General features: G+C 33.9%; 3 protein-coding genes and 1 pseudogene across 6 annotated transcripts in view; 2 read left to right on the forward strand and 2 right to left on the reverse strand.

Moving 5' to 3' along the window:
* The window catches only part of LOC106670075 (ATP-binding cassette sub-family G member 4), a 44,254-nt gene extending 40,425 nt beyond the window's left edge, over nucleotides 1-3,829 (reverse strand). The window contains exon 1 of the mRNA XM_024230296.1: nucleotides 3,516-3,829. Coding sequence (XP_024086064.1) covers nucleotides 3,516-3,547 — 32 coding nt within the window. The 5' untranslated portion in view covers nucleotides 3,548-3,829. The remainder of the gene's footprint in view (nucleotides 1-3,515) is intronic.
* A 2,804-nt stretch (nucleotides 3,830-6,633) lies between these two features.
* LOC112128387 lies at nucleotides 6,634-6,775 on the forward strand (annotated as a pseudogene).
* Nucleotides 6,776-12,206: 5,431 nt separating this feature from the next.
* LOC106670063 (ubiquitin-60S ribosomal protein L40) lies at nucleotides 12,207-20,058 on the reverse strand. Its single transcript, XM_014400067.2, has 3 exons — nucleotides 19,534-20,058; nucleotides 17,305-17,506; nucleotides 12,207-12,515 (listed from the first exon to the last, which is right to left on the reverse strand). Exons 2-3 carry the CDS (start codon nucleotides 17,492-17,494, stop codon nucleotides 12,319-12,321), a joined length of 387 nt encoding a protein of 128 aa, XP_014255553.1. The 5' UTR covers nucleotides 17,495-17,506; nucleotides 19,534-20,058; the 3' UTR covers nucleotides 12,207-12,318.
* Nucleotides 12,935-27,912, forward strand: LOC106670062 (ribonuclease Oy). Of its 4 annotated transcripts, XM_014400064.2 has the most exons (7): nucleotides 19,745-19,836; nucleotides 20,139-20,176; nucleotides 26,378-26,508; nucleotides 26,574-26,729; nucleotides 26,786-27,005; nucleotides 27,061-27,210; nucleotides 27,295-27,912. In XM_014400064.2, the coding sequence occupies exons 3-7, from the start codon at nucleotides 26,411-26,413 to the stop codon at nucleotides 27,547-27,549; spliced, it is 879 nt and encodes a 292-aa protein (XP_014255550.1). In that variant the 5' UTR covers nucleotides 19,745-19,836; nucleotides 20,139-20,176; nucleotides 26,378-26,410; the 3' UTR covers nucleotides 27,550-27,912. The 4 variants fall into 4 exon arrangements, with proteins under 4 accessions (XP_014255549.1, XP_014255548.1, XP_014255550.1 ...); XM_014400063.2 differs by lacking the exons at nucleotides 19,745-19,836; nucleotides 20,139-20,176 and adding an exon at nucleotides 12,935-13,044; XM_014400062.2 differs by lacking the exon at nucleotides 20,139-20,176 and having other exon boundaries at nucleotides 19,708-19,836.
* Nucleotides 27,913-27,981: the final 69 nt, after the last annotated feature.

Here is a 27,981-nt window from a genome sequence, read left to right on the forward strand (position 1 = left end):
AGAGAATGTTTCAAAAATACAAATTACTATATTATTCATTTTGGTCTTTAATTGATTATTTATTAGCATTATTATTTATCTAATTACTTTATTATGCTATGTTAAATTATTAGGGAAATGATAATTTTTGAAAACGACGAGAATGCAAAAAAATTCAGAAAATATATCCTATCCTCAAAATTATTGAGAAAAGACACTAATTAGGTTCATTATAAATTTGAACTTTATCTAATTTATCAAAACCCATTATTCATTATCTTTTTTTTTACCTTTTAGGTTTATTATTGCAGTATGTTATTTTATTAGTAGGCCATAATTGTTAAAAACAACCATACAGGGGAAAAAATTACTGTCATCAAAATACCAAGAACAAGTTGATCAAAGATTCATGCAAGCTTTCCCCCAGACTCTAATATTACTTCTAAAAAATATAAAATGTGTAATAATGTTATATAGAAAAATTGAAAAAGACCGAATTTTTTATGAATTGGTTCAGTTTAAATAATATGAGCGTTGTACACTCGTTATGTGTATAAGATAATTAATGAGAATAACTTTATTTAGGAAAGTATGTTTTCAAAATTATTGAAAAAAGGTTCACTGTTATTTTTATTTGTTTTATTTAAGGGAGGTTAGAAAATTAGCTACATATGTGTTTCAATAAAAGTAAACATAGTACCATATTAATTAATCTATATTTGAGGTATTGGTTGTAAAAAGTCAGTGTCACAAGCGGGATTCGAACCCCACGACCATCGGCTAAATACGCCGCAGCTCTAACCAAATGAGCTATCGTGACTTCGATCCGCTCGGACACTAACTTCCCATTTCAACCTCACCACAATAAATTAAATAAAGTATTTAATTATCTAGCTATTATCTAGCCAGGTCGTGGGTTCGAATCCCGCTTGTGACACTGTCTTTTTTTATCTTAACTAAAAACCTTAATTAATTAAAAGATATCAAGCGGACCACGAAAACAAGTGAATTTAGCCGATGGTCGCGGGTTCGAATCCCGCTTGTGACAGACTTTTTTATCTCAACTAAAAACCTTAATTAATTAAAAGATATAAATTGATCAAGCGGACCACGAAAACTAGTGAATTTAATAAGTTAAAAGAAGTATACCTTCACTAAAGCTCTCCGTGGCCATTTCATTTGTCGCCGAGAATCAAATAGATTACACATTTGAAAAATGGCAAAAACGAGGGAAAATTCACAAGGTGAGGTTGAGCTTCCCATCTCAAGGATCGAAGTCGTGATAGCTCAAGTGGTGGAGCAACGGCGTATTTAGCCGAAGGTCGCGGGTTCGAATCCCGCTTGTGACAGACTTTTTTATCTCAACCAATACCTTAAATACAGATTAATTAATTGAAAGATATTATTTGGCCAAGCGGACTACGAAAACTAGTGAATTTAATAATACTATACATATTGGTATATAGTTTGGTAATCGATAAAAGAAAGATATCACATTTTTAGTTATGAAAGCTTACTTTTAATTACATTTTTTAATTTATTAAAACTTTCGTGGAACTAATCAAAATATAATTTGTTACATTCTGACATGAATCTATTACAAGGATTATGTTTCATACAGTTTATAGAAACCAGATTTGGACAAAATGTGTTCACACTTGTAAAATTCCTAGGATTATTATCATCTATTACAATTTAGTTGATCGTATTTTTATCTTAACACATTATTCATCATTATTCTTAATTTATTATATATTTTAAAGTTTATTGTTGCAATACGTTATTTTATTAGTGAGTATAATCGTTGGAAACAACCATACAGGAAAAAAATTACAGTCATCAAAATATCAAGCATATGTTGATCAAAGTGTGCTGGTTTTTTTCCCCAAAATATCATAAACAATAGGATTATGTCTACAAGATTATTAATGATAACAACTTTACTCAATTAATTATACACAATTTTTTTCGAAATGAAAAATTTGTGTCACAGGCGGGATTCGAACCCACGACTTTCGGCTCAATACGCCGCTGCTCTACCACTTGAGCTACTGTGACTTCGATCGCCCATGGCACAAACATCTCACTTCGACTACCCGATTTTATTCTAATTATAAGCAAATCGCGGCTTCATATAGAAACACTTTTTATTAACGATTATACTAGATTAGCGGGACTGNAACCTGATGATGGGCGTCTAATGCTTGAAATCCGAATCGAATACCAAGCACAACTAGATAAAAGTATCAAGCAGGTTTTCTCCCAGAACGTCACGAACTATGGGATTGTGTTTACAAGATAATTAATGATAATAAAGAATAAGTTTATTTCAGAAAGTATGTTCTCAAAAATATTCAGAAAGGTTCATTAGCTAATCCAATTTTTATCTCAATCCGTTATTCATTATTATCTTATTCAGTATCACCCCAAAAAAAGTATTGTCATCAAAATACCAAGCACAACTTGATAAAAGTATCAAGCAGGTTTTCCCCCAGAACGTCATGAACAGTGGTATTATGTCTACAAGATAATTAATGATAATAAAGAATTTCTTTATTTCAGAAAGTATGTTCTCAAAAATATTCAGAAAGGTTCATTAGCTAATCCAATTTTTAACTCCACCCATTATTCATTATTATCGTTATTTAGTATTTATCCCATAGGTTTATTATTGCAGTAAGTTATTTTATTGCTGGTATATAATTTTTCAAACCGGCCAGGTTGGAAAAAAAAACTGTCAATATTATCACACTAAAAAAAAGTATTGTCATCAAAATACCAAGCACAACTTGATAAAAGTATCAAGCAGGTTTTCCCCCAGAACGTCATGAACAGTGGGATTATGTCTACAAGATAATTAATGATAATAAAGAATTTCTTTATTTCAGAAAGTATGTTCTCAAAAATATTCAGAAAGGTTCATTAGCTAATCCAATTTTTATCTCAATCCATTATTCATTATTATCTTATTCAGTATCACCCCAAAAAAAGTATTGTCATCAAAATACCAAGCACAACTTGATAAAAGTATCAAGCAGGTTTTCCCCCAGAACGTCACGAACTATGGGATCGTGTATACAGAATATAAGATGTATAATAATATTATATAGAAAAATTAAAAAAGGCCGTATTTTTTATGAATTCTTTCAATTTAAATAGAGTACACTGGTTGAAAGTATATCGTATTTCTTGCAGAAAGGCGGATTTTTGTTCCATTGGAAATATTTTATTTGCCGATCGGTTAAAATTTGAATTAATTTAATTTGACGATGTCCTTTTTAAATTATTGAATAAATCTCACCCCAAAATTAAATAAAATCAATTCCGTCACGTTCTATCAATTTGGTTGAGGGCAATGACACAACTTCTTAATTCTCCCCAATAAAAGGTCACTTTTGGTAGAACCGAAAAAGAAATAAATGTTTTTTTTTTGTTTTTTTAACTTATACAAAATAAAATATGATAAAAACGGCACAACAAATGACCTTGAAATAAATACATTTTGGTTGTTATTTTTTCTAAGCAGAGGTACTCACTTGTTGTTGTTGAACATTAGGTTTTTCTCCATTTTTCCACAAGAAAAAAATAATCAAAAAATACAAAAAAGGAAATAAGACGTCAAGTCGAATGAAACAGTGACAAAATGAAGATTATAAATAAATAAACATAATTGAAGGCGGCCTTGTTTTCCGACGAGGAGCGGAAATGGGACTGACGGCTCAGCCTAATCGTGGTCCCGTTTTCAGATTAATCAAACGAACTTTGATCCGACTGACAAATTAACAATCGTAATCTTTAAAAAGGGGGAAAATGGCAGAGTCAAATCTCCACGGGTTATCAGCACATTCCGTCAACACTTTCTAGTTTCCACAACAACTGGCCTCGTCGTCGTCAGAGAGGGCGAGCTGCTTCAGCTAGAGCACCGCTCTACAAATCTACAATTCAAACTGGCAATATGCGTTCTAGTCGTGCGGCTCATTGTTGTTGTTATTGCAGTTGTTGTTCTAACCTGTACAAGTTGTTATATCAACTAGTACGTTTCCGTTCATCCTCGTCTGACTGCTTTGTGGTTGTTGTTTTCAAATGTGTTTTCGGTGTGGTTGTGTCTGTGTGTGTTGTTTTAAATTATTTATACATTTTACATGTTTCCATACTTGTGATTACATATATTTCCTCTACATTTTATTATTTTTGTTTCACTTATTCAATTACATTTTTCTTTACACCATATATCATCAAGATGCTACAATTATAGTACATTTTCATCTGTATTATTAATGAATTGGGTTTTATAATTTAAGAATTGAAGTTCTAGTAGTTGATCTTTTCTGAGTGGCCAAGATTCCTCCATTTTGAGAATGACTAATTTTGTTAGGATGCTTGTTGCCTATCTTGTTGTTGTCGTTGTTGTTGTTGGTAGTGGTGGTGGTGATGTGTGTGTATGTGTTTTAATATATTTATACATTTATATCCATACTTGAAGTAACATTATTTCCTCTAAATTTTATTATTTTTGTTTCACTTATTCAATAACATTTTTATTTTGATGCTACAATTATAGTAAAAAGTAATTAATTAATTAGGTTGTATATTTTAAGAATTGAGATTCCGGTAGTTGATCTTGTTTTAGAGGCCAAGATCCGTCCATTTGGATGACTTCTTTTATAAGGAAAAAATAGTATGATTCCATTCCGGAATCTCTGCTCCGCAAGGTCAATTAGGTTGTTCTAAGATGTCAAACCGATAGAAGTATTCACGGTGTCTCTCCGCTTATGATCGTCAACCTTATTGGTGTAAACAGTCTTTCTTTTACTGTTTGCAAATATTCTCTTGTTTGATGACCTTTGGCTGAACCTTTCCATATATTTTTTCAATTTTCATATGTCTTTTCAGCGTGTATTGGTGGTGTTGTTGTCGATGGTATGTGTGTGTGTGTGTGTGCATGCGCGTGTGTGCATGTGCTCTCCCACTCTCTCACTCACTCTCTCTCTTTTTTTTCTCTGTCTTTCTCTCACTCTAGATCCCTCTCTTGTTACTTCTTTTTATCCCCATGCAAGATACTTTTTTCTTTCATTATTTCTTATTTGTACAAATTTTCTTAGGTCTTTCACGAACTCATTCATTCTCTTCCTCTTTCTCGCTCTCTCGTTTCACTTCTTTTCTTCTCTACCTCTTCCTTTTTATTGTATTTCTTCCATTTCACTGTTCAATCTCTCTNTCTCTCTCTCTCTCTATTCTTTTCCATATATACACTAATCATCAAGATGCTACAATTATAGTACATTTTCATCTGAATTATTAATAAATTGAGTGGTATATATTAAGAATTGAGGTTCTAGTAGTTGATTTTTTCAGAATGGCCAAGATCCATCCATTTGGATGACTTCTATTATTAGGAAAAAATAATGTGATTCCAGTCTGGAATCTCTGCTCCGCAAGGAAAATTAGGTTGTCAAACAATTTCAAAGCAATAGAAGTATTCGCGGAGTCTCTCTGCTTATCATCATCAACCTTATTGGTGTCAACAATCTAAACAGTCTTTCTTTTACTGTTTGGAAATATTCTCTTGTTTGATGACCCTTGACTGAACTTTTCCATTTATTTTTCCAGTTTTCAAATGTCTTTTCGGTGTGTTTGTATGTGGTGTTGTTGTTGGTGGGGTGTGGAAATTCCAGTCCTGAACTTCTATTCCACAAGGACCATTAGGTTGTTCTTTAACATTAGAGGTATTCACCGGGTCTCCCCTAGCCACTTAGCATCATTGTCAGCTTATTGTACAACCTTATTGGAGTAAAGTCTTTCTTTCATTGTTTGGAATTCACTAGTTTCGTGGTCCGCTTGACCAATTAATATATTTCAATTAATTAAGGTTTTTTAGTTGAGATAGAAAAGTCACTGTCACGAGCGGGATTCGAACCCACAACCCTCGGTTAGATACGTTGCTACTCTACCACTTGAGCTAGAGTGGATCGAAGTCACGATAGCTCAAGTGGTAGAGTAGTGGCATATATAGCCAAGGGTCGTGGGTTCGAATCCCACTCATGACACTGACTTTTTTATCTCAACTAAAAAACCTTAATTGATTGTTTGGAATATTATTTGGAGGTCATGCGATGCAGTCTGGTATGATGTAGGTTTTAGAAAAACATTTTCTTTATCGTGCCAACGCTTTGATCTTTATTGAGATCACCTTCAGGGCTCAAAGTGTTTGTTTTCCATGTAGATGATGACCCTTGACTGAAGTTTCTTTTAATTTTCCCAATTTTCAAATGCCTTTTTTTTATAAATAACAGATATTTTTATTTACAAATATGTACATTTTAGTCGACTTTTTGTCTAGAGACACTTACCTCCATCTGAACTAAATTATTATAATTACATGACATTAATTTTCTATTAACAGAAAAAATTAGGTTAAACCTATTAACCTCATGCATGAGGTTTGATGATCGATGATGCATTTTTATTTCATGATGTATTTATATATAGATCTCTATATTATCTACGTTGCTGATTAATCTCAACTTATCAATCTCGTCTGTAAAGGCAGATAGTGCTCGCCAAGACCCAGATGTTTCTGAAATGGTGATTATAATTCAAATTGAGCGAAAAATGAATCAATCCATCGACCAAAAGTGATTTGAGTATTTTCTGATTCTTACCTGGCATCTGGGTTACCGTGATCACTATGGCAGTTCCCTCAGAGCGAAGCCTTCCCATTGGGCTTCGGCTTGGCTGACCTCTGCATATATCCCAAATGCGGATATCTTGGGTGTGTAATTTTTGATAAAGTTTCACGACACATATGTGCAAATATTTGCCTCGCCAATAGACGACAGAAGCAGATTAGCTTAAACTGACCTGTAAAGTACTGTTCTTTTATTAATTTCTTCAGCTTTTGGAGGCATTTTTTCTTCAATCTGTCATGCAGTACAAAAGCTGATAAAATTTTATAGCTCTTTTAAATATAAATAATTAAATACTTTTTAAGTTCGAATCTAATCTTACAAAATAATTTATAGTAGACAATGTCCAAATCAGAAAATTTTTGACAAACTTAGTTAGGATTTCTTCCAAATTATATAAACAGGGCAATGCCCAAATTTCAACCACATAGACTGATTTTATTAATGCCACAAATAATCTTTAGTGACCCAGGAATCAGAACTGTCCATTTTTTTCTTAAAGTTGTTATGTCAAATATATTTCAGGACTCACATGTCAGGTGTGTGACATCCTTCCAGGCTGGCAAAGTTATCGCTGTAGTGTGCATCCTGAAATATATTTTTATGTATTTAGTATAGACATTTAGTTTTTAACAAATCTGACCACTGATTATTTAGAAGTAACTAGGATTCTTCTTACATTGGCAGATTCCAAATTCGCTTTTGACATAAAGTGAACACAAGCAAGACAAAACTTTCCAGAGGTGGCAAAAGGGATTTCCTGGCTCCAAAACAAACGAAGGAACCGGATCAGGTGTTTTCTGCACAAGCCCAAAACATGAGCAATCAAACTCATTAGGGAAGTACACTTCAGTCTTTCAAGCAGAAAACATGCCGTCAATGCTTGTGCCCTGGAAAATCTTAATAGAGGTCACACTGGCAAACAAATCATCATAAGATCTGAAAGCCAAGCAGCTATTACAGCATTATCATGTAAAAAAAAAGACATCAAAATTAGTCAGTGAATGCATCCAAAATCTCAAAAACCTGGAAGTACACAACCTGATGATATCTTGGGTGTCAGGGCACAGGGGAATTTTGGGTAACGAGAAAGCAGATAGACTGGCCAGAGGAGGATCTACAAGACCATACCATACCCGAACCTATTATTGGGATAACAAAAACAAATATAGAATCATCCATCGCAGAATGGATACAAATAAAACAAAAGGAGAAGTGGATAAACTTTAGCAGCACTAGACACAGTAAACGTATGATGAAACAACCCTCACCAAGACTGGCAAAATCATTGCTGCAGTCAGGACTATTAACCGATCACTGGCATCTGAGAAAACACAAATGGGCATATACAACGAAGACCCAATTTGCAGATTATGTAATGAGGAGAAGGAAACAGCCAACCATATCATCTTCGAATGCGAAGCAACACCTCAATGGAGATTTAACCTAACGTATGGAAAAAAACTTAGGGAATCAAATTGCAGCAGCAACAGTCAATGACCTGATATTTCTAAGGAGAAGGATTGAGCCTAATGCACTGAACTTATGAACTAGGAAGGTAGAATAAGCCAGAAGGCTGCAGTGCCTGGGGAGTGCAGACCCCGCTTCCTAATATCCTTCTGCACCATACCATACCAAAAGGGATTTCCAGATAAACATAAGATTTTACTTTGTTGATGAAAAAGAAATCGACCGCGACGATTAGTGTGTTTGGGATCTGGTTTCTGGTCAGGTAGAGAAAGAATTAGGCACTGTGATCACTTGCCAAGCTTTCGGCCTTTATAAGACCATCATCAGGTCAGCATCCTGTTTCTCATATTAACATTACAGAATGACAACAAAAAAACCCGATGACATCAGCTACGAGGTTGGTTAAGTTAAATTAAGACAAGTTTTTTCAGTTTTTCCAGTGACAGTGTACTCTCCAAAATACAGGTCCAGTCGATGATGATAAGATTTTACATATTCTATAGCTCAGGGCTTTCTTTAATCATTGAACACAGGAAAACACTCCACATCTTCCTTTTTTTCTTTTGAAGGCTCATCACATTCATTTTAATGAAAATATCTGATAAATACGCATACATTGCCATTTCTAATCATTGAAAATATTGGCCAATTTGACATCTTCAACAGAGACTTCAGAATGTAATTCCTAAATCGTGAAAGTGCTTTCTCACGAGACAGCCACCTCACTTATGTATGGTAAATCAGGGAATGATGAAGGCTTCCTTTATCTTCATCATATTGGGTTGTCCGGAAAATAATGCAGGATTTTAAGTTTTCATTAAAAAAAATCTATATAAAATATTCTGTTTACGTTTACAGGATTACTCATTNTTGATTAAAGAACATTGCTTTAAAGTAACTAGTTTCTTTTTTTTTGTTTAATACCAAAATCCTGCATTATTTTCCGGACAACCCAATAGTATTGTGAAAAGTCTTGATTTTTGCTGCAACTTGATATTAATAATTTGAATTGACTTCCAAGATTGTTTTAAAAGAGGCTGGTATTTATTTCATAGATAAAGCATGGCTGTGGAGAACACAATGACCGCTGTAAAAAAAATTGTTTTCATTAGTCATTGTTATTAGTTTTTAATTTTATTTATTATTCTCGGTTTATTTCTAATTATTAATTTTTCTCGAATTTCACCGCGGACCCCCTAGGCAGGGTCTGCGACCACAGTTTGGGACGCCTTTCTATAGCTGTACTGTTAAAGGGTTTTAAACCTCTGCTCTTCATCGCGACCACCAGGAATGAGGAAATGAAGGAATTGCCCACTTATAAGAGCATGATCAATCGTGTCCAGTTTCGTTGATTATTTTTTGGATATCTTTATATTAATTTTTATTTTTGCTTAAATAGAGATGATTAGATAAGATCTGAAACCAAGGGATAAGATTTTGATTTGAATTAATTAAATTTGAGGCAATTATCAAACAATTCTTTTCACAAAAAACTCAATTTACTTCAATTGAGTAATTTTTTGTATTTTGTACTGATAAAATTTATAAGATCAAATAAAAAGTATTGAGGATAAAACAATTCAGGTGGGTCAAAAGGATGCCCAGTTAACAATTAAGTAAAAATTAATTAAAATATCTAAATTAATGTGTTAATAATATTCACACTCTTTGCCTAAGCTACACATTGTTATAAAATATATTCTTGGTATAATTTATTTTCTCATAACTTGTAACACAAAAAACAATTTTTATAACGAAGGCATTTCAACTACAAGGTTGTATGAACCCTTGGTATGCTTTTTTTTTTTTTTTTTTTTGACCGACACCTCATTTTTAAAAAAAATTCAACACTACCAATAGCAAAAGAAGTAGACCTTCAGAATTGGAATTCATAGATTTGTTGGTAAAAGATAATTGCCTAAAAGATAGAAGAAATTCATAACCTTTTCGACCAATATTTGTTAAACTACCAAAAAAAAATTTTAATAAATATTTTTAATTTATTTACCACGCAGTGGAGACACAAAAACAAATTTATTTAATTAATTGTACTTTTTATCTAGTGTCAAGGTGAAACTAGCTTTTTCATCTCAACCAAGACCTTAGATTAAAAGTATAAGTAATTAAAATAATTAATACAGTCAATTATGACTACTAAATAAATATAGTAGTTCTTGATGTAATTTATTTTCTCATAACTTTTAACACAAAAATAATTTTTTTTTTTAATGAGGGCATTTCAACAAGGTTGTATGAACCCTTGGTATGCCGGTTTTTTTGTTTTTCTAATGTCTTTCTGAGGAATTCATAGATTTGTTAGTAAAAGATAATTGCCTGATAGAAGAAATTCATAACCTTTTAGACCAATATTTGTTAAACTAAAAAAAAATTTTTTTTTAAACATTTTTAATTTTTCTACCACACAGTGGAGGCACACACAAAAACTAAAAAAGATTTAATTTAATTAATTGTACTAGCTTTTTCATCTCGACCAAGACCTTAGATTAAAAGTATAAGTAATTAAAATAATTAATACGGTCAATTATGACTACTAAATATATAGTTCTTGATGTAATTTATTTTCTCATAACTGTTAACACAAAAAACAATTTTTTTTTTTTTAACGAGGGCATTTCAACTACAAGGTTGTTAGGGATGGGTTCGAGTCGATGAACTTATACTGGGCTGCTTACTTATTGGGTACTTCAGTTGCAGGTTTGTTGAACTACTCAAGCACATTGCAGGATTGCACTCTCATCAAAGATGTACCGAACAGACACACTGAAGATGGCGAAATGCTGAACTCGAGCAGTTCGACCAACCCATGAGTAAAGGACCGAATAAGTGACCTGGTCAGCAAATACATCTCATCTGCAGTTGCTCTCATTGAGTTTTTTTATCTTTTTTAGGCTCCCTAATAATTTTTTTCTATTTGTTTCATTTTATGCATATGTGCACCATACAAGTTGATGTATGTACATATTGTTACTGTTGCTGTACATTATATTTTTCTTATACAGATTAACGAGTCTAATGTATTTTAAGCTCATGTTTTTTAGTTTTACCCATATTTTGTCTGCCTGTACTCGAGTTGGTCGTCAGATTTTCAACATTTCACCACCTTCAGTGTGTCTATTTTATAAGTTCGTGACAAGTGGAATGTTATCTTTGTGCCTTGAGCAAATGGAGTCTTTTTTTCTCCTATTTTATTGTGATAGGAGAGCTGCTGTTTTTTTGTATTTTTGTGGGTTTTTTCTCCATTGAAGTTTGAATGCAAACTTAAAACAAGAAACATACTGAAAACAGCCAGCAAGGATGAGTGGGCCAAAATGATTGGTAATGATCTGGTTTGTTAACCCGCAGACATGTAGAAATCCCACAATGTAACAACAAACTTTTTTCAATTAATTATTTATGAAAGATTGAAAAATGGCAAAAAGGAGGGAAAATTCAAAAGGTGCGGTTGAGATGGGAAGTTGGTGTCCGAGTAGATCGAGGTCACGATAGTTCAAGTGGTAAGCAGCGGCGTATCAAGCCGAAGGTCGTGGGTTTGAATCCCGCTCATGCCATTGACTTTTTTATCTCAACTAAAAACCTTAAGTAATTGTAATTTATGAAAGGTATTGGCTGAGATAAAAACGCCAATGTCACGAGCGAGATTCAAACCCATGACCTTCGGCTAAATACGCCGCTACTCTACCCACTTGAACTCGATCTGCTCGGACACCAACTTCCCATCTCAACCTCACCTCTCGAATTTCTATGCTTTTTGCCATTTTTCAAAATGTTGTGTAATCTATTTGATTCTCGGTGACAAATGAAATGGCCACGGAGTTTTCGTGAAGATATACTTCAGTTTTTAATTATTAAATCCATTACAGTCGTGGTCCGATTGACCAATTAACATTTTTCAAATAATTAATATTTATAAAAGGTATTGGCCGAGAAAAAAAAAGTCAGCGCCACAATCTTCTTGATGTTTTCACCACATGTGACAATTATCATAAAAAGATGTCAGGAAAGTAATATTAAAGTCAAAACTGTTAAAATTCCATGTATTTTACACCAAACTTATAAAATAAGAAACCAAAGTATCTGTTTATTTTTCAAGTATAAGAAAGAAAAGAAAAAAAGGCCTGATATATGGAATTACATGGAATAACAATTTTTTTGAGTGTAGCGTCTACTTCAACTTCTTCTTGGGGCGGATGTTGTTGGTATGGCCGCACTTTTTCTTTCTACAGTTTGTCGCCCTCGGGTGGAGACGAGCGTAGCACTTGCGGCAAATCATTTTGTCGCAATTGTATTTCTGAGCCAAGATCCTAAGCGTCGGCTCGATGACACCACCCCTGAGGCGAAGCACTAAATGTAGCGTGGATTCTGAAAACAACAAATAAGATGAGAACCGAAATTAATTTCATCTTTACAACGCCTACAATTAGTACAGAAAAATACGTAAGTCTAATTATTTTATTATTAAGATTCACAGACAAAAACTATGAATCTACTAACAAGAGTAAGGCACTATTTCACATCCTCAGTACCTCAATTGTGGATAGATGAAAAGGATTAGCGCTGACCATCTTGGTTGTAAATTTCAAGCAAAGTTCAAAGCAACTAGGGCAACTTTGTCAAATGAATAGTTTTCTAAAAATACCTTAGCTAGTCTTTACTGTAGAGGTTTAAAAAATTATTATACTCTTTGGAAGTACAAGAAACACTTCAACATGCGTCTTTAAATTTTTATCAGGTCAAAGTTCCAACAAATTTTTGATAAATAGCGCTACGTCTCAGAAAAACCATTCATTTTATCTCGAATTTTAACGCTAGCAAGTCGGTTATTTTTCCTTTAAAGATAACATTGTTGACTGTGGATTGAAGAAAAACAGGAACATTGGTTGCTAACTCTGTAAGTATAATTTTGCTTCTTTATAAACCTTGTATTTTTTTGTATAAATATGTCAATATGTAGTGTCACAATTAAATAGGAATTTTTTTGGAAATTACCAAACAAAAATCTTTGAATCCTCTTCAGAAACAACAATATTACAGAAACATTAATTAATACCACTTAAGATAAAACCATTAAACACAATTACTCCAAGTATTTGTTAATATTCATAAAAATCGTTTAAAAAACAGTGTTTCAGAAAGACCAATCGATTTGTTCATCAACAAATTTAAGAAGATTAAATATAATTCATCATTAACACTGAAGTAGGCTTATATAAACAGAACACAATAAAATTTCCTCTTAACATATGCGAGGATGATGAATATGCAAGTTGGTAATTTCCCCCGATCGTTTTGGTCTGCCTATCCTTGCTTTTTTAAATAAAACTAGCAACACATAAGACACCAGAATCACCATGTTTACCCCATTGCAAATCTAACATTTCTAGCTAAGTCATTAAGATTAAGAGAGAAAAAAAAGACAAAAGTTATTAAAAGTCAAGTTTGATGGTTTTACGTATTACAGTGCTTCAGAAAGACCAATCGATTTGTTCATCAACAATTTTATGAAAGATTTACTATTCATCATTAACACTGTAATTATTTCTAATATACAAAAATGAAAAATACATAACAAAAAATTTAGTTATGTCTAAACATAAAAAAAACGTATAAGTCTAAATTTTCGTCGAGTACAGTCAAAGAGAGAACCGGACACTCAATAACTTTATTAAAAACAATTAAATTTAACTAATAATTTATTACATGGTCATGCTCATAAAATTTAAATAACATTTATTACATGGTTGTGCTCAAAAAATTTAGCTAACAATTTATTAAACGGTTCTGCTCATAAAATTTACCTAACAATTTATTACACGGTTGTGCTCATAAAATTTAACTAACAATTACACGGTTGTGCTTTTAAAATTTAACTAACAATTACATGGTTGTGCTCATAAAATTTAACTAACAATTTATTAACACGGTTGGGCGCATAAAATTTAACTAATAATTACACGGTTGTGCGCATAAAATTTAACTAACAATTACACGGTTGTGCTCATAAAATTTAACTAATAATTACCCGGATGTGCTCATAAAATTTAACTAACAATTTAGTAACACGGTTGTGCTCATAAAATTTAACTAACAATTTATCAAAAAAAAAAAAAAAAAAAATCATTTGCATTGTAAACTTTTCAGGGTTCGTAGCTTAATGTAAGGGTGAAATTTGATTCTTCCAGTCAGTTGTTTAATCAAAGATTCTATTTAACACAGGACAATATTTTTTTTTAATTAATTGTCTGTCTTAAACCAATCAAGCTTGAAAGTTGAAATAATAAAACGAGGAACGCACCCAACGCAATGAAACCCGATGTAATCCCAATGTCCGATTCGTCATAAGTTTGTTTTACTCCTGTGCACGTGTGCCGGATACCACACGACGCCACCCTACTCTATGCTGTGCGATGCAACCACGTTCCCTGCGTCCAAATTTTCGTCGAGTACATTCGAAGACAGAAGTGGACAATCAATAAATTTATTTAAAACAATTAAATTCAAATAATAATTTATTACACGGTTGTGCTCATAAAACTTAACTATTCATTACACGGTTGTGCTCATAAAATTTAACTAAATTTTATTACACGATTGTGCTCATAAAATTTAGCCAACAATTTATTACACGGTTGTGCTCATTAAATTTAACTAACAATTTTATTACACGATTGTGCTCATAAAATTTAACCAACAATTTATTAAACGGTTGTGCTCATTAAATTTAGCCAACAATTTTATTACACGGTTGTGCTCATAAAATTTAACTAACAATTTTATTACACGGTTGTGCTCATAAAATTTAACTAACAATTTATTACATAGTTTTGCTCATAGTAATGCATTAACAGCAAAAGAGGCGTTGCGATTGTGATACTGATTTGTATTACTTTTTATTGATTCTTTTATATTGAAAATGATTTTCACAAAATATTTGATGTTAACAGGAGTGAAGAAGATAAGATAATAAAATGAAAATTCCATTGATGTTAAACATGTACATGTTAATAACAGTGTTTCAGAAAGACCAATCGATTTGTTCATCAACAAATTTAAGAAGATTAAATATAATTCATCATTAACACTGAAGTAAGCTTATATAAACAGAACATAACAAATAATTCTGAAATTTCCTCTTAACATATGCAAGGATGATGAATATGAATTGCTTGGTAATTTCCCCCCGATCGTTTTGGTCTGCCTATCCTTGCTTTTTTAAATATAACTTAGCAATCAACACATAAGACACCTGAATCACCATGTTTACCCCATTGCAAATTTAAAATTTCTAGCAAAATCATTAAGATTAAGAGAAAAAAAAAGACAAAAGTTATTAAAAGCCAAGCTTGATGGTTTTACGTATTACAGTGCTTCAGAAAGACCAATCGATTTGTTCATCAACAATTTTATGAAAGATTTACTATTCATCATTAACACTGCAATTATTTCTAATATACAAAAAATGAAAAATACATAACAAAAAATTTAATTATAACTGTTTATATAGAAACCAAGTCCTCCTGACTACCTTTCATCGTTATAACACATTTCTAGGGACAGAAGGACAAGATAAAAATGATAAAAAATTAAATTGCTTAAAATGTAAAAATATTCCTTAGTATTTTTGTGTTTTAAAACCAAATCAGGGATAATTTTGAAGAAAAAACAAACAAAAAATCATTTGCATTATAAACTTTTCAGGGTTCGTAGCTTAATGTAAGGGTCGAAATTTGATTCTTCCAGTCAGTCGTTTAATCAAGATTCTATTTAATACAGGACAATATTTTTTTAAAATTATTAATTGTCTGTCTTAAACCAATCAAGCTTGAAAGTTGAAACAATAAAACGAGGAACACACCCAACACAATGCAACCCGATGTAATCCCAATGTCCGATTCGTCATAAGTTTGTTTTACCACCGTGCAAGTTTGCCGGATACCACACGACGCCACCCTACTCTATGCTGTGCGTTCCCTACTGTCCAAATTTTCGTCAAGTAAATTCGAAGACAGAACTGGACAATACTTTATTTAAAACAATTAAATTTAACTAATAATTTAATACACGGTTGTGCTCATAAATTTAACTAACAATTACACGGTTGTGCTCATAAAATTTAACTATTTATCACACGGTTGTGCTCATAAAATTTAACTAACAATTATAGGGTTGTGCTCATAAAATTTAACTAACAATTAATTAGATGGTTGCGCTCATAAAATTTAACTATCAATTTATTACACGGTTCTGCTCATAAGTTTATCTAACAATTTATTACGTGGTTGTGCTAATAAAATTTAGCTAACAATTTATTACATAGTTGTGCTCATAAAATTTAACTAACAATTTATTACATGGTTTTGCTCATAGTAGTGCATTAACCGCAAAAGAGGCGTTGCAATTTTGATACTGATTTGTGTACACTATGTGATTGTATGTGGTGTGTGCTTGATGTCAAACAGATGTGCACACCCTACTAAAATGAGAAAAGGCGTCAGGTGTGTGTCCCTCGCTTTAAGTTAAGATCTTGCCAAATGAAGCCACTTAACAGATGGAGTTCTGGATGGACCAATTTTTCAGATTTTTTTTCCAGCCCTTCATTTTCCATGAATCGTATTTTTTACTTTATGAGCCAAAACATATTTTTATTTTAATAGTTTACAATAAGTTGATTCACTTATGTTCTTGAATGCATAATCTTTGAATTCAATTTAGATCGATCAAATACTTTTTATTGATTCTTTTATATTGAAAATGATTTTCGCAAAATATTTGATGTTAACAGGAGTGAAGAAGATAAGATAATAAAATGAAAATTCCATTGATGTTAGACATGTACATGTTAATAACAGTGCTTCAGAAAGACCAATCGATTTGTTCATCAACATATTTATGAAGATTATCTATTCATCATTAACACTGAATTTTCATAGGAAAAGAACAGCATCATAACTATAGAAGACAAGCTATATTAGTGTTTACTGAAGATCGGTTACTATTTATAGTTTTTGTTTATCTCCTTGTATGTCAGTTCGTAGAGAAAAGGAAGACTGGATGTTTTTAAAAATGATAAATGTGTAGGTTAATCACCTTGAAGACCTCACCGAAGAGTTTCAGAAAGATAGTTTTTGCACAAATATAACAGAAAAAATACCTTTCTGGATGTTGTAGTCCGAAAGAGTCCTGCCGTCTTCGAGCTGCTTCCCGGCGAAAATCAACCTCTGTTGGTCCGGTGGGATACCCTCCTTATCTTGGATCTTGGCTTTGACATTTTCAATTGTGTCAGACTGCTCGACCTCAAGGGTGATTGTCTTGCCCGTTAGGGTCTTCACAAAAATCTGCATCTTCCTGGAACACTAAAGACAAAATGTGTTAGACTTCAAAAGAAAAAAGATGTAGTGTTTCCCAATGCTTTATAGTACTAAAAATTTTTTTAGGATTCAGTATTTCGCCAGTACTACTAGAATAATTATGAGAAATGAAATTCACTAATTTCGTGGTCCGCTTGACCAACTAATATATTACAATTAATTAAGGTTTTTAGTTGAGATAAAAAAGTCAATGGCACGAGCGGGATTCGAACCCACGATTTTCGGCTAGATACGCTGCTGCTCTACCACTTGAGCTATCGTGACCTCGATCCACTCGGACACCAACTTCCCATCTGGTTGGTGTCCGAGTGGATCGAGGTCACGATAGCTCAAGTGGTAGAGCAGCAGCGTATCTAGCCGAAAATCGTGGGTTCGAATCCCGTTCGTGCCATTGACTTTTTTCTCAACTAAAAACCTTAATTAATTGTATTATGAGAAATGTTTTCAGCGTCAAATTTCAGGCTTTTTTCTAATAAGAAAAATGTGCGTTAACATAAAGTTTATTCCACGAAGAAAAACAATATGTACAGACATAGATATGCACCTATTCAAATAGAAACAAATGAGAAAAAATTATGTAAAAAAGTTCATTTAAGATTAAATTTAAAAAAAGGAGGGCAAACACGGATGAGTGAAAAGTTTAAAGCTGGGTTTCCACTGTGCAAAAACCACTCCTGTAACTGGTTTCACGACATCGCGTTGTCGATACCTAGCCAGGACCGTGAAACTTTTGGCGCGGGGATGTTTTGGGGTGAACCGACTAGATGTTCGTTTTTTAGCAAGCATCAAAGTGTTTCACACTGTTTGTTTCTCTCCACGTAAACGCACTTGTCTCAAGAATCCAAACATATCACAGCTACCGATTTTTGCAGGAATTCTCGGCCAAAGTGGGAGAAAGTTTCTCAAGAAATCAACATTAGCAATAAGCCATATTTGGTTAGTGGTCATAATTAACCATATTAATTATTATAGTAATTCTTTTTATCTAAGGTTTTTGGTTAAGACGAAAACCCAGTGTGACGAGCGGGATTCGAACCTACGATCTTCGGCTCAATACGCTGCTGCTCTATTTGGGCTATTGTTCAACCCCTTCGGACACCAACTCATCTCAACCTACAGTTCGAATTTTCCCTCTTTTTGCCATTGACTACTTAACATATGGATTAATATGCATTTTTTAAGGGCGTAGCGATAAGTTTGAAACTCTCCCTTCTCGTCTCTTGTAAAAAATAAATGGTTAACATGCCGTTTTCCCACCACCTATTGTGAATAGATTAATCGATGGACTTTCAAGAAAATAAAACTCATTTGCTCACTTATGTACAATACTTATGCAAAAGCATAAGCTTCAATAGCTCAAGAATTTTAAAGTGTAGTGGCCCCTGGGAGTCTGAAACATATTAAGATAAAACGCACAATGTAACCATCTATTTCCGAGGATTTCGGACTTAATCATCAGAACACAATTTCATCAAAATTCGCATCCATCGTAACCGTAGCCTTACACCTAATGGCCTTACCAAATGGGAAAAATGAGGCAAGATTGTTAACTGTTAGAAAGTGGGGTGCTACTACACATTAAAATTCTTGAGGTATTTAAGCTTATGCTTTTGCATAATTATAATAAAACAATTTGGTATTTGTTCTAGTGCAGAAATCATATAATAACAGTAATTATTGAATTTTTTAAGCTTAATTTTGCTCATGTTAGATGATGGTGTAAAGGCGAGACTATAAAAAGCCTAGATGTATGGAAAATCAGTATAATCATTGTTTTTTTTTAAAGCTAATGAAAATCAATCGACTAATGACTTTTACTCAATTTAATTAGGATCATTTGAATGTTTTATTGGATGGTTAGATTGTTTTAGGTTAAAACATTAAAAAACCCTGAAATATCGTCCATTTCAGTAGATCTGAGATACTCCTTCTACAGAAAATGTATAAATAAATATTCCCGAAGATTATTTAATTAAAAGGTTAAAATAAGAAGGAAAATATAAATTGCAAACCTTATAATGTAGTGAATCGAATACACGTGTTGGAAGTCTGGCAAGCCGGAAGGAACAAGATTGCCCCTCGAAGGCCCGAATCGGGTAGGAGCGCTACAGTAGATCTCGCGTAGTCACACACACGCTACCAAACGAGCAACTCGACAACTTTTAAATTTTCATAATTTCATCTGTTTTCGTTTTAAATTCGTGTCGAAACTATGCGTCGGATTAAATTGACCGAGTATCGTTTTTGTCCGAGGTCTTAACCAAATGACCGACACGTCCGGAGGAGCGGAGAAGAACAAAATCGATATTGTCTTGGTAAATAAATTCTCTTCTCTTGAGGTTCATTTTTATGTTTATGTAATCATGCTCTCATTTTTATAAACACACTGTTTCTACAAATTGTAACAAATTCAATGTTAGTGACAAAGCATCGAAAAAATTTTAAACAAAAATTTTCATGTTTAACAAATCCTTAAATATATCCCATTTTCATCATTCAGTCTGTTGACAACATTTAATAATTTTATCACTTCAATAAACTTTTAATCAGCTTTACAAGCCTTAATTTTAATCTTTAGGCCATTTAAAGAGATCTAAATTATATAATCTGTTTGCAGTAGAGAAACAGCTGGATGTCATCAATAAATGTGTCACAGCAAGTTTTTAACCTTTTCTTCTTTTTTTAAAACTAATTAAAACAATTTTAATTTATATAAAGTCTCGAGGTAATAGTAATTTAAAAAAAAAAGTAAAATCAATACAATATGAAAAGCTTGGTGTAACTTTGTGTCAAAGAAAGTTTCTCCACTTTGAAATTGGAAAGTATTCAAGGTCAAATTATCCCATTTAAGCTCCAAAATCATTCAGTCTCATTGGCAAATGGTACTGCTTTGTGTTTTGCGGTCTATGAGATGAACCACATGGTTTTAAGATCTCGGATCATCCCAATCTGCCTACCCATACTGATCCCCACTGGCTTTACCACGTCTACAGAGAATTCACCTATTTTAACTTCAAAATCATTGAGCATGATTTTTTAAATAGTACTGTTTGCTTTGTGAGGTGATGATCCGGTGATGGTGATGAGGTTTTGCCCCCCAGGCACTGCAGCGTTCTGGCTTACACCTTCCTAGTTCAGAACAGTCAATTCAATTCTTCTCAGAAGTATTGCAATTTCATGCCCTAGGTTTTCTCTGTACACTAAGTTAAAACTACATTGAGCTGTTGTTTCACATTCGAAGATGATACGGGTGGCTTTTTCCTCTCCTCATTGCTTAATCTGCAAATGGGATCATCGTATATATGCCCACGATGTAGGTGTAGATGTAATATTTCAGGGTATGGTATACAGAGCCCTTTGGAAGCTATTGTATCCCCCGTTCTCTGCTTAAAGCACATCGGTGAGTCCTGTTTCATCAAGAAACTTGATTTCAATGGTTGAAGCTCTTCTATGGTCACATTGTACATCCCAAAACATTTCCTCCTGCGGGCTAATGTAGCTACGCAGTTTGTTAGTAAGTGTGTTGGTGTCTCTTAAAATTGGTTAGAAGATACTTGGATTGTCTATGTCCAATAAGTGAATTCCAAAGTTCCCTCATTTTCTTTTTGTCCTTCTGTCTGAGATATTCGTTAATAGTGGGGGTTCCTATGCCAAAGAAGGGTTCAGGTCTTATCAGCGGTGTAGCAACCCTTTTCTTACAAGGGTGTCCGCTTTCTCGATGCCTTCTACTCCCGTGTGTCCTGGGACCCAGCAGAGGCTGACTTTATTCTGCATACCTAATATATTTAGTTTGGTTTTGCAGTTCAGCACCTTGAACTAATGATATTTGAGCTTAGTGCTTTGATGGCTTCTTGGCTCTCTGACATGATAGCTATATTCTTGTTTTTGTATCCTTTACTTAGATTGAATTGGATACATCTTTCAAGGAGTGGTTAGGAAAGCGAGTACCTCACTTGGGGATAGGACACCAGAGCCCCTTTAACCTTTTCGCACCGTACCATGCCATGGGGCTCAATGTGAATCCCCCGTCAGGACGGCGATGAACGTTTCCCGGGGTTCACTACTTGGAAGCGGGGTTGGTCTTTGAACCCCAGTGATGCCCATGCTGTGCAGATGTTTTCTCAGTTGCCAGTGACTGGTTAATAGTCTTATCCTCTGAGTCTAGCCCTCTCCGACTGCAGCAATGATTTTGCCAGTCTTGGTGAGGGTTGTTTTAACATAAGTTAACTATGTCTAGCGCCACTAGTCTCCACTTCTCCTTTCGTTTCATTCAGATCCATTCTGCGATAGAGGATTCTGTATTTTGTAATCCCAAGTGTAGGTTCGGGGCCTTTTTTTGGTCTTGCAGATCCTTCTCCGGCCAGCGTGTTTGCTTTTTTGTTACCCAGCACTCCTCTGGTTATTGGTAATCAGGTTGTTTCCCCAGGTTTTGGAGATTTTCGATGCATTCACTGACTAATTTTGGTGAGATTTTTTTACATGCTCTTATATGCTTCTACATCATCTTACATGCTTTACTAGCTGCTTGGCTATCCGATCTTATGAGGATTTTATTGCCAGTGTAACTTCTTTTAATATTTTCTATGATAAGCGTTGATGTGCTTGAAAGGCCGAAGTGTACTTCCCTAATGAGTTTGATTGCTCATATCTTGGGCTTGTATAAAAGATCTGGTTTCTTTGTTTGTTTTGGAGTCATCTGCATACCATACCATTGTATCTGATCTCCTGACTTCATCCTCTCCTTTATAGTCTAAGATTTTATAGGATGTAAAGAATGTTTCTGGGATGATGTCCCATTAGTTTAATTGATTCTGATCTTCTTGGTATGTCTATCGGCACTGGTTTTATTTGATAGAAAAGATAAATAAAATAATACATCAACCAATGCATATGCTGAAAGGCATCAGACAGACCAAAATAGTGGCGATAGGCAGGCCAAATTAATCTGATTTATTGCAATAATAATAATTTGTATTTAATATTTTTCATAGAAAAAGTCTTGTTAGCATTTAAACTTTTTTTTTGGGGGGGGGGGTTACAATGGCATATTAATTTTACTGTCAAGTGGGATCGTGGGCACGGTCCCCCGATGAAACCCCCCCTGCCAGGGCAGGAGAGGAGGAAGACCCAACCCAACCCGTATGGTTTTTCGCTTTCGCCTGTTTGTTCAGTATCCTCTTTGGAGGACATGGATAAAAACCAATAACATCGAGATAATTTTGGAAAAGTCCACGTCCTCGAGGAAACTGGGGCTAACTCGCCATCTCCCCCCTGTCCACCCCAATGGGATCAGCCGACCAGAACCAGGTCCCCGCCACGCGCCCGCACCCACTCACTCAGCTCAATCATCTTCTAAATTTTAATGGTTGAAGATAATCAAAAAGTAACATTTATCGACTTTAGAAATCTATAGATTATGTGAATGCTGCTGGATTGTTGCTTATTAGAACAGATTGTAAGTTTATTGGTTTGGGACTTTGCTCAGATTTTTTAGCAGTTTCTCTTTCATTTTCGTATTCTGGGCATTCGAAAATTATGTGGGAAGGATTTGAAGGCCAATCGCAAGTGGGACAGTTCGGAGACGATGCCAAACCTCTTCTTGAAGCTACCCCATAGGCCATGATTTGTTTTCAGTCTAAAAATAGTAGAATAGAACTCCTTTGACATTCATTCTGTGCTATTGCCTTCCGAAAACCATGGTTTTTTCTTGAGTTCAGGGAACAGTGACCTGTAATAATTGCCGACATTTGATGTGTTGTATTTTTCTTGCCACAGATTTCTACAAAACTTTTTCAAAAAGTTTTTCCCGTTCTTTAGGAATTTTAATGTCAAGGATTGGACCTGATGTTGCAGCCTCCTTTGCAAGTGCGTCCACCGTTTCATTTTACCATAAGCCTGCATGCCCTTTCACCCAACACAATTGTGCACAGTATTTAAACATAATTGTAAACGTATTCAAGGTAAGATTCTCCCATATAAACTACAGAATAATTGTCCTATGAGTACTACCTGATTTGTATTTGAAGTCTATTAGTTGATAACCCGATATTTTTAGGGTCTCTGGTCGTCCTAGTCTGCCTATCCTCAATGGTTTTTTTGTATAAATTGAATTGTATTGTATAAAATTGGAAATGATGTCAAATGAAAACCATTTTTTTATGTAAGATCTTGGTTGAGATGAAAAAATTTGTGTCATGAGCGACTTTGAACCCATGACTGCTCTAACCACTACTGTGACTTCGATCCACTCAGACACCAACTCATCATTTCGAATTTCCCCACTTTTTGCCATTTTTCAAATATATTTAATATATTCAAATGTGTATAAAAAGTCTCATTTATATTAAAAATTATTCAGTCTCATTTCCTTTGTATTTTGTTGAAGTCTACAAGGTTAAAACCCGATAGTTTTATCTTTTCTTATCATCCTTGTCAGCCTATCCTCATTATTTGTGTATTAAAAATAAATAACGTGTCGAACACTGCTGATAAGCATCGGAAGAATTCTCCTGTCAGCATTTAATGAAATCATGCTGAATCAGCATTGGGTTACTACTCGGTGTAATTGTTCAAGAAACTCAAAAAGTGAAGACGTCCCTATAAGTGCTCGTCCTGGCCTGCCTATCCTCGATGATCGCGTGATTTTTAGCGACACGGTAATTGTGCTTCATTTCTTTCTTTACAAAGTCTTGCTGGCGTTTAAGTAAATTAGAGAAATATTCAAGTATTGAGAAATTATTAATTATATTATTAAAATTCTTCCATTTAACCTACAGAATCATTGTCAAATTGTTGAGGTCTATGAGGCGATGAAAGCTCTAGTTTTAGGGTCTCTGATCGACCTGGTCTGCCTATTTTCACCGATGATGTGATTTTTAGTGACATGCTAAAAGTCATAATAATTTGTGCTTTCTTTATAAAGTCTTGTATAATAATTGGACTGCAGACTCTGGAGGCATATGTGTAGACTCAGAGTGGCAGAAACAAGCCTACATTGTGGTGCAAAGGTTGGTTCCTAATCCTGGGAGAAAGCTTTTGGATCTGGCAAAAAGCCTCATGCTTAACAAGCAAGGAGCTCTAGATAAAACAAAATGGAGATGCACAATAGAATACTGGTCGCAGCGCACAGGTCCATAAAGAGGCCGTTTCATACATAATCTAATCTATAATCTAAATTCGTAAACGTTTAAACAAAATAATGGAGAAATATTCAAGTATTGAGTCATTCTCCAATAGTACTATCTGATTTGTATTTGTTTGACCTCTGTTTGGTGATAACTCTCTGGTTTTAAGTTGGTTTTTGTAAAATAATAAATAAAATAAAAACAGATAACCACTGAAGGCATTGACAAAAGAAAAGCACAAAACACACCGTGAAAAACGGCAGGCTGAAATATTTCGATTTATTGGCTTAAAAATTGATAATTCTTCCTTAAACAGTCTTGTTAGGATCTGAACAAATTGTCATCGGGCCATTTGAAGGCCGAAGGAAAAAGCTTGAGGGGGAACCGTGATGATTGAGTGGTTAGGAAGTCGCATTCGCCATGGTAGGTGTTTCTGGTTTGAATCCTGTCAGTGCCCATGTCTTTTTAATTAATAATGGTATAAAATATGTATTGTAAAGTGGTTTGACCCATCGTCTGCATCACCCAAGTAGTTGGACGTTCTTTCGTATGATTTTACATACTAGAAGCTTGACTGTATAAAACCAACTAATAAATTGTAATATACACAATTCCAGTTATCTCTAAATATGTATTTTATTGTAAAACCGTTCCCGTTGTTCCATCTTCCTTTTGATAACGACTTCAATTAATCTATCACGGTATATAAGAAAAATTGTAACAAGCAGTAAGTCAAAATTGTCTGTTTCATATAAGCCCTCCATTTCTGTACGTAATTTTCTAATAAAAAAGTTCTTCCTATTTTCATGTAGTTCTACTTCTAGCCCAGAGTCTCCACCCCATAATCCTGAGGTTGTTGCGTTGTTAACAAATTGTTTAACAAAGTCATCAAATTTGATCGTTACGTTTTTGACTGTTTATCCTGAACTGAAGATGACCAAAATGATCGGTAAAGATGAAATTTCACATCCGTCACCGTGTAAATTTCACAAAATCAGTCAGGTACTTGGATATATGGTCTATAAGGAAACCAAAAGTTTGAGTCTGCACCTTCTGACCACCATTAACTAAACAAGAATAAGTATAATGAGAGTTGAATAATGTCAGCGTCGTAATATAATAAATGAACGTACTTATTAGCTCGTTAGATTGTCGATATTGAAATATTAAGTATTCATTGCAACCAATTATTTCAAATTTCCCAGTTATAGATAGCAAAGTCTATTGATGGGCAGGAGTAAAAATTATAATTAACAAACAAATATTAACTACATAAATTCACTAATTTCGTGGTCCGCTTGACCAATTAATACTTTACAATTAATTAAGGTTTTTAGTTGAGATGAAAAAAAGTTAATGGCACGAGAGGGATTCGAAGATCGAGGGTGAAGCTCTCCATCGCCATTTCAATTGTCGTCGAGAATCCAAACCGATTACACGACATTTGAAAAATGGCAAAAGGAGGGAAAACTCATAAGGTGGGGTTGTGATGGGGAGTTGATGTTCGAGTGGATCAAGGTCACGATAGCTCAGGTGATAGAGCAGCGGCGTATCTAGCCGAAAGTCGTGGGTTCGAATCCTTCTCGTGCCATTAACTTTTTTTCATCTCAACTAAAAATGTTAATTAATTGTAAATTAACTACATAAGACATTTTTTGTGATTATTTGTGTACTTTATCTAGGCTAAATTTAAATCATGTAGCAAATATCAATTTATTTTTTTCTTCCACAGCTATAGGGTCACTGGTGTTGCAAGATACCTCGAATGAATTCCAACATGATGAGAGTTGTAGCGATAAGACCTCCTACCTACCTCTTACCCATATCCTTATTGCTATTTTTCACGTGCACATTATCCAACAGGTATGCTGTAAATTATTGTAATGTTTTTTTTTTCTCTTCTAATGATTTTTTTCTGTTTTATTAAGGCATTTGATTCCTACAGTCCATGCGACGGATTGGGATGTTTTAATTTTTACTCAGAACTGGCCAGTTTCGGTTTGTCTGTCTTGGGAAATTAAAGGCAAGAATCACACTTGCCTGCCGACACAAAGCAACAGTTTTTGGACAATACACGGCATTTGGTATTTAAAAGAATTTTAAAAATTATAAGAAACAATTTTTTGACTTTTTTTTTTAGGCCGACAAAATTTGGTACTATTGGCCCTACGTTCTGCAACACTTCGAATCATTTCAACCCGCAGGGCATATACGGTATTGAAAAAGAGCTTGAGAATGTCTGGGCACCGATTGAAAAGCATAAAAATAAGTACGCCTTTTGGAAACACGAATGGGAAAAGCACGGAACTTGCGCGGCTAAACTCGAAGAATTTAGCACAGAATTCGACTATTTCAGAAAAGTACTCGACTGTTTTTAAAAGTTACCGTATAATAATAAAGTTTATCGTATTTTAGGGAATACAGTGGCACAAAGAATACGACATGGTGAAGATTTTAGACAAAGCAGGAGTAATACCAGGAAAATCACAAAACATTACAGAAGTATGGAACAGTGTAAAACAAGTCTTGGGTAAAAACCCATTTTTATCTTGCTTCACACATCCAGTAAGTAAACACATTAGTAAAACGTCAGATAATTTATCAACTTTGCATTTTTATTATTTATTTAATCTTTTTTTTTTTACTCAGTCAACAAAAACTGCATACCTACTTGAAGTGAGAATTTGTTTTGACAAAAACTTGACACTTGTCAATTGTGACGGTATAAAGAAGAGATGCGGCAAGAAGTGTGGAGAAAACAACTTAATCGAATGTCCAACTACAAAGCTAGTGGAGTTCCCCCTTGCTTATCCGTATCCCCCGCCGGCGTTTGCCAACCAGAAGAGGCATTACCTATTCGACATACTCAGATTCCTTCAGCTTGTAAGCTGGATGACTTCATAAAAGTCGAAATATCCAATAAGTCCAAAGCCGAATATTCTAATTGATTTTTTTTTTTTTTTTAATTTACCATTTTATCCCGTGAAATATAAATGGGAAAAGTATTCTTAAAATAATTAGAGCAATATTTTGAAACGATTTGATTTATAATTTTGTATTTGAAATTTTCAACTTGTGAGTAGAGTTAAAAAACTGAACTTGACGCTTATCACATTGACTTGTAAAATTATATTTTTGATGTAAAGTGTACAAGTTCTGAATTCATAATGTTCTTATTTGCAACCATTCTGTTTGGCATGAATTTACTTTTTTTTAAATTATTTATTTATTTTTAAATAAATAGCACTTGTACAGTGATTTTTTTTTCTTTGTAGAGGCAACATCTAATACAATAACATTCTTAAAGTTTTCTGTCATTCTTTACTAATAACCTTA

The sequence above is a fragment of the Cimex lectularius genome, unplaced genomic scaffold (assembly GCF_000648675.2).
Source record: "Cimex lectularius strain Harlan isolate CLEC.00 unplaced genomic scaffold, Clec_2.1 scaffold49, whole genome shotgun sequence".
In the NCBI taxonomy this organism is placed as follows: domain Eukaryota; kingdom Metazoa; phylum Arthropoda; class Insecta; order Hemiptera; family Cimicidae; genus Cimex; species Cimex lectularius.